The 7,389-nt window shown below is 38.2% G+C and overlaps 1 protein-coding gene across 1 annotated transcript; it reads left to right on the top strand.

Annotated features, from left to right (window-relative positions):
- Positions 1-101: 101 nt before the first annotated feature.
- On the top strand, positions 102-7,388 carry LOC120519101 (SRA stem-loop interacting RNA binding protein). The gene is made up of 4 exons (XM_039742202.1): positions 102-222; positions 2,711-2,769; positions 6,604-6,711; positions 7,187-7,388. The coding sequence occupies exons 1-4, from the start codon at positions 156-158 to the stop codon at positions 7,235-7,237; spliced, it is 285 nt and encodes a 94-aa protein (XP_039598136.1). The 5' UTR covers positions 102-155; the 3' UTR covers positions 7,238-7,388.
- The last annotated feature ends 1 nt before the right edge of the window (position 7,389 follows it).

Below are 7,389 nucleotides of genomic sequence, written 5' to 3'. Positions count from 1 at the left end.
GGTTTGAAATGTCGTGAAATAATGATGCTTATGTAGAATTATGCTACATAATTGAGTACGGATTTTATTTCTAAGACAGTTTGTTTGACGTCATACGCCAAAAAGGCCGTCTCTTCAGAGGTCAAAGTGCTCTCCATCAGACGGGATGAAAAAAGATGTCAGCGGCCAGTCGTAAAGCGTTCGAGGTTTTCGTCTCGAAAATTCCTTGGACAGTGTCTACCAGTAAGTATACGAAAACGAGATCTTCCCTCGTGGAGGGAGACTTTGATAGTTTTCTCTACATGTTTCAATTACAAAGTTATTTCAAGAGCAGGTCGGTAACGGAATAACCTTGTCACATGCGATGCGAACTCCGTGCTGTTTAAAAGCGGGGGCTTTCAGTGAAATCTACACGAGTCATAAGGGTCTTTTCAGAATGAGAGTACATGTCTTACTTTACAGCAATATTTTTTTTTTTTTCGATCTGGCTGTAAAATACAATTTTGATATGTATTAGACGGGTTTCTTCGTGTAACGCTATTTGATCTTGTGAGGCTGGTTAGACTTACAGTTGTGCTTGAAAGTTTGTGAACCCTTTAGAATTTTCTATATTTCTGCATAAATATGACCTAAAACATCATCAGATATTCAGTCAAGTCCTAAAAGTAGATAAAGAGAAACCAGTTAAACAAATGAGACAAAAATATTATACTTGGTCATTTGTTTATTAAGGAAAATGATCGAATGTTACATATTTGTGAGTGGCAAAAGTATGTGAACCTTTGCTTTCAGTATCTGCTGTGACCCCCCAACAACTACAACTAAACGTTTCCAGTAACTTCTGATCATTCCTGCACACCTGCTTGGAGGAATTTTCACCCATTCCTCGGTACAGAAGAGCTTCAACTCTGGGATGTTGGTGGGTTTCTGCACATGAACTGCTCGCTTCAGGTCCTTCCACAACATTTCGACTGGATTAAGGTCAGGACTTTGACTTGGCCATTCCAGAACATTCACTTTATTCTTCTTTAACCATTCTTTGGTAGAACGACTTGTGTGCTTAGAGTCACTGTCTTGCTGCATGACCCACCTTCTCTTGAGATTCAGTTCATGGACAGATGTCCTGACATTTTCCTTTAGAATTCTCTGATATAATTCAGAATTCATTGTTCCATCGATGAAGGCAAGCCATCCTGGCCCAGATGCAGCAAAACAGGCCCAAACCCTGATACTACCACCAGCATGTTTCACAGATGGGATAAGGTTCTTATGCTGCAATGCAGTGTTTTCCTCTCTCCAAACATAACGCTTTTCATTTAAACCAAAAAGTTCTATTTTGTTCTCATCTGCCCACAAAACATTCTTCCAATAGCCTTCTGGTTTGTCCACGTGATCTTTAGGAAACTGCAGATGAGCAGCAATGTTTTTTTTGGAGAGCAGTGGCTTTCTCCTTGCAACCCTGCCATGTACACCATTGTTGTTCAGTGTTCTCCTGATGATGGACTCATGAACATGAACATTAGCCAATGTGAGAGAGGCCTTCAGTTGGGGTCCTTTTTGACCTCGCTGACTATCACACGCCTTGCTCTTGGAGTGATCTTTGTTGGTCGACCACTCCTGGGGAGGGTAACAATGGCCTTGAATTTCCTCCATTTGTACACAATCTGTCTGACTGTGGATTGGTGGAGTCCAAACTCTTCAGAGATGGTTTGGTAACCTTTTCCAGCCTGATGAGCATCAACAACTCTTTTTGTGAGGTCCTCAGAAATCTCATTTGTTTGTGCCATAATACACTTACACAAACGTGTTGTGAAGAGCAGACTTTGATAGATCCTGTTCTTTAAATAACACAGGGTGCCCACTCACACCTGATTGGCATCCCATTGATTAAAAACACTGGACTCGAATTTCACCTTCAAACTAACTGATCATCCATGAGGTTCACATACTTTTGCCACTCAGAAATATGTTATATTTGATCATTTTCCTTAATAAATTAATGAGGTAGTATAATAATTTTGTCTCATTTGTTAAACTGGTTTCTCTTTATCTATTTTTAGGACTTGAGTGAAAATCTGATGATGTTTTAAGTTATATTATGCAGAAATGTAGATAATTCTAAAGGGTTCACAAAACTTCAAGCACAACTGTACACCTCCATCAACTCTTTCCTCCTGCTTGGATGAGATTGAGGCTTGGATTTCCAAGAATTTCCATAAGCTGAACAGCACCAAAACTGAAGCTCTTTTAATCGGTACCCCCCCATTGCAGTGCTGAATGGAATTCTAATCCAACACGGGTGTCATTCTTAATACCCATCAAGTTATACTGGGCAGATTTGCAGCTGCCTGCTTACGTTTTGTACACATCTGCAGGATGTACAGGGAAAATGGAATACCGGGTAGTTTAAATGCGTTATTTATACACCAGACAGACACTTCTTTTATTCAGGTTGCTGTGTCTCTGCTATTCCAACAGATGGCACACCACAAACATTTTAAATAATGCCATTTATTACTGCAAATGTTTGTCATGCACCATCTGTTGGAATGACAAGCGCACTGAATATTATTAGTACTTGCAATATAAAATACATTCCAGTAGATGGTGCATTGCAAATGTCAATGCTGAGGTTTACATTGATAACTTAAACCAACCCGTCTTAAGACACTAGCACATCTGGTTTCTTACTGTAACATATAAGTAACAATTTGTGTTATCTGTTTTTCAGAGGAATTGAAGGAATACTTTGGACAGTTTGGAAATGTGAGGAAATGTCTGCTACTATTTGTAAGTGGTATTTGTATCTGGAAAATGACTTGTGGGTTTTGTACATCTAAAGCTGTGGGGTGGTGTGTCAAATTATTTATAAATTCAGTGTCATGAATAAATTAAAACCCACAACAGTTAATATGTTATTGTTTGTTAAACAGTGTAGGAGGCAGAGTCCCGGAAAGGATCAATTAATATTCTCCTGCCAAAACCACAAATCTTTAGTCTTTCAAGTTTTAGTTAGAATGTAGCAGTTCTCTCATATGGGAATCGGTGAACAAAGCAGGACACTTCACATACTTCATGATGTTGATAACCAGTATTAAAGTATGAGTCCATTTTCAATACAGATTTTGTTTCTTTGTTTTCATACGATAACCTTTATTTCACTCTGTGTTTCCTTGCTTTATTTTCTTAACATTTTCAGGCAGACGGACTAGTAATGCTTGCTCTGTCTCGCCACGTCTCCCTCTGTGTCCGTCTTTTTTCTTTGAAGTACTAAGTAAATTATGTTTGAAAAGTATAAAAGCTTTGAGCCTGAACTACTGTATTTCTAGAAATACCATTGAAAGCACGTTAGTCTCACCCCACACCAATATATTCACAGTAAATGATAATATCTATGCTATAATACGAATAGACCTTTCCTGTGTCAAAATGTTTTGTCTTACTTATGAAAGCATTCTTCTGTAGGTTTGGCGTGGTGTGGAGGCAGCCTTGCAGACTGACTGCGAGACACACAGTAGTCATATGGGCCCAGGTCTGGTCAGTAGGGTCGATGTGGCATCTCTTCAGGGCACTGTTTGTTTTATAGCGCTGTGTTTTGATTTGGGAAAATGGTTCAAGGGGTTCTTTTAGAGTAAGTGGGCAAAAATCAGAGAGAAGAGGTCCGATACTTCAATAAAATTTACTTATTCAATTATAACATATAAATACTAGGTTATAGAAATAAATATATATGCTTACAGTAATATATTTAAAGAGAGAAACTTATACTTACAGTAACATACATCAAAAGACCCAGAGCCATCATCCTAGACCAGCAGACTGAGGGAGCCCGCATGTCAGTCTCGTCAGAGGATCAGCCCATGGCCTTTTATCACGTACCGGGCGGTTGAGCGTCCAAAGAAACTGAGGGCGGAACCTTCCCTTATATAATTAGGTGTCCTTGCCCAAAAGCGGCCTACGTGGAAGCAGTGTATGCAGAAGTGATCAGTTTCAGCATACACTCCCCTTCCACGAGACACGGTATTTGGCCTTGACTGAAGCAGTGCCTAGTACTAGAAGACACAGTAATATGCTTACATGTGAAAAACAACTCCTTACATAGCCTTGGCTGTATCTTTAGAACATTCCCGGCTGTTTCTCCCAAAACATTAGTAATGCAGCTGGGTTTGCACTGGAGCGATCAACGCCCATCTGCTCTCCTGATTCCCTTCCTCTCTATAGAAAAGTCCTTCCATTACACGCAACCTTTGTCATAAAGCAGCAGGATGGCTGACAGCTTTTCTCCCTGATATTCCCGCTTGATTTCTGCAAACACAAAAGTCAAATCCGTGTAATGTTCCTTGGTTATGTGGGTTCTTTAAAGCATGTAACCGGTATGGACTACACCCTCGATGCTATCAATCATTGTGTGCATAATCTTACTAGGACTATCTTAGAAAATGAATGAATAGTAAATATTTTTTGTAAACCAACTACATTTTCTGTTAATGTTATCAATCTCTGTCCACTGACACGTTCGCTGTATGGATTGTAATGGCGTTGGTTATCTCGATCCACCGCTTGCTTTTTTTTTTTTTGTCGTAGGCAGTACCTCTTGCAAACGCGTCTATAAGTGACGTATGACTCGAGTGTCCTCTCCCTGTCAAAAATTGCATGCATAATCTTACTAGGACTAGCTTGCACCTTGAATTTTTGGTGTTCATTTTTCACCATGCAGTCATTGGTTCTGCTGTTGGGTCAGAGTGAACCCATCCAAGTTTGATCAAAACGCTTCTTAAAATTTCCCAATCTGAATTCATTTTATCAACTTTCTCAATAGGACACTGGATAAGGTGATGCATGATTTCAAGAGTCGATATTTTGGGCACCCAGTGTGGAGAATTACATTTAACTGACCCATAATCAATCCTCCTAGCATCTGGCCACATCATGACCCATTATAATTTGCTCCATGGTGGCAGCTCCTGTGTTTCTGTCCCTGATAGCTGAAGGCTGGCTAGACTTGAGTCATTTAATATTGAAGTTGTACTGCAGCATAAGGAGCCTGGTGTATCATACATGTTGACTGACTGTGCGAGAACGAATTTCAAAGGCATGTCATTCTTCAGTGTTCAAAATAAAGTGATAAAACAATTGTCGGTTTTGTAAGTTTCACTATCGACGTGGACAGAGGTCTGAAATAAAGTATCCGCTAAAAACTTGTGATTAACATGTTTTATTATACAGGAACACATATCAATGTAATCATTAAGGCCTAACTTTTTAGCAGTCCCCCATACAGCGTATCTTGCAGATATCCTTGGTTTATTAGCTGTTTCTCGTTTAGAGATCATTTAAAAACACATTGCTTGTGACGTGAGGCAGTATTCTTGAAATAGCCCACCCTAAATAGTAATGTCGTTTCCTAGGTTTCTTTGCTAGTTGTAGTGAAGTGAGCAGTTTAAACAAGTACTGAATTTATTTTTGCAAGGTTAATGGTAGTTTTTTTTGGCCACTATTACTCTGGGTTCTTTTTGAATATCTCTGTACCACTAATGGATACTTTACTTGTAGGCAGGATATGGATGAAGAGTGGGAGGGAAGCTGACGAGTTTCTTTCAGAAAAATATACATTTTATTGTTTAACCGTATCTGTACGTGGTCACTTTTCACCAGTTTGGGTTGGGGATCATAAATGGACAAGAAGTTTTGTCTGTTGTCTTTCTTATACAGTGGTACCTCGGTATACGTCCTTAATCCGCTCCTGATCCTTGAACTTATACCAAACAAGTTTTTCCCATAAGAAATAAAAGGAAAATGATTAATCCGTTCACATGAAAAAACATCCTATTGTTATTGGCATATTATACATTGCTGGGGTTGTATAAAATAAACACTGTATAATACTAAAATACATAAATACAAAAGCAATTAGATTAAATAAATGAAAATGTAACCTCACTTTACTTTTTAAGAACGTCTTTGTTTTTCACAATCGTCGATCTTGGCATACGGTATGCAGCAGCCATGTTCCGGATATGCATGCCACCTTCATACTTTTCAACAATCAATTCAAGTTTACGTGAAAAATCAAATGAACATCCACAGAGAATTATAGCGCGGGTTGTTCACTGAATGCTAGCAACTGGCGTACTGACACTCGTGGGCAGTCGTGGCTTTGTCTCGAGAGGTAAACGAGGGTAGTGCGCGAGTCGTATTTCAAACAAAGGTCGTATACCAAGCAAAATTTTTCCCATCCAAACAGGACGTATACCAAGTTGGACCTTGATACCTTCTAAATCTACTGATGTGAATGTGTATCCATTTGTTTTGAACAATGAGTCATTTACTGAATTCTTGTAACTAGCTGTTAATCGGGAACAAATAATATGGCCAAATAAAACACCATTTTCATCAATTTGTTTGCTAAAGGAATAAAAAGATTGATGGATTGAGAAGTAATCCTCACCATTGATGTATTTGGAAAAGTAATGTATTTAATTTCAGGCATAACAAATATTAAAAGCAAGGTACTGTATAAAATGAATTGTGTTCTATTAATACTCAGAATAACAACAACTGTTGTACTGAGTTGCTTACACAAATTGGGTAATACTAAATTTTCTCAACTTTTCTTTTGCATAGGATAAGGAGACCGGTTTCCACAGAGGTTTCTGCTGGGTTGGATTTGCAAATGAAGAAGGTCTTCAAAATGCACTTCAGAAAGATCCTCATGTTCTAGAAGGCACTAAGGTAGTAATTAATCAAACAACTCAAATATTAACCTCCTCACAAATAATTATGAGTGAACATTTTTAGGGTTCCTAAAATGTGAGCTGTGCTCAGAAAAAATATTCACGACAAAAAGTATCAATAAGCCATAAGTGGCTAAAGTTTTAATAGTACGTTCCCTCGTCAGCCTGTCAATGTTTGGCCATTATGGCTTCAATTTAGAGGCTCGGGGATTTGGAAGAAAATTCCCTCACAGACCAAGAATATGGTACGCAAATCACATTTAAAATCAGACTTCAAAAACTTAAATGGTTCTGTTTGCTACTGCCACCAACGTTTTTTCCCCCCATAACATTTTGCTAGAATCTTAAATGTGTGTGTGTATGTGTGTGTGTATATATAATCTCGAGGGGATTTTCTTCTTAATAGTAAAATGCTAAATATCCATATAGAGTCTGTATTTTAAAACCTGATTTTGTTTTTTCTTTTTTTGTAGCTGCTTGTCCAAAGAAACAGGAAAGTCATCTTTGAGCGAAGAGACAAGTAATGCCAAGAAAGTAGTCATAATTAGTAATATTTAATGTTTAAAAAAGGTTTTACAATTTTTATGTCTTGTCTGTAAAGCTTAATGTATGACCAACAGTTCTGAATGTCCGTCTGTACAGGTAAAATGTATTAATAAACAAATCTTTCTGAAAT

This window comes from Polypterus senegalus, chromosome 18 (genome assembly GCF_016835505.1).
Source record: "Polypterus senegalus isolate Bchr_013 chromosome 18, ASM1683550v1, whole genome shotgun sequence".
In the NCBI taxonomy this organism is placed as follows: domain Eukaryota; kingdom Metazoa; phylum Chordata; class Cladistia; order Polypteriformes; family Polypteridae; genus Polypterus; species Polypterus senegalus.
The sequence above is the reverse complement of the archived record's forward strand: the minus strand, read 5'-3'. Positions and strand labels throughout refer to the sequence as shown.

What these genes read in the sequence shown, in the direction of transcription:
- LOC120519101 (XM_039742202.1), top strand. Translation starts at nt 156, where the DNA reads ATGTCAGCGGCCAGTCGTAAAGCGTTCGAGGTTTTCGTCTCGAAAATT. An exon ending in TCCTTGGACAGTGTCTACCA is followed by an intron (nt 223 to 2,710) that starts GTAAGTATACGA and finishes TCTGTTTTTCAG; the next exon opens with AGGAATTGAAGGAATACTTT. An exon ending in GGAAATGTCTGCTACTATTT is followed by an intron (nt 2,770 to 6,603) that starts GTAAGTGGTATT and finishes TCTTTTGCATAG; the next exon opens with GATAAGGAGACCGGTTTCCA.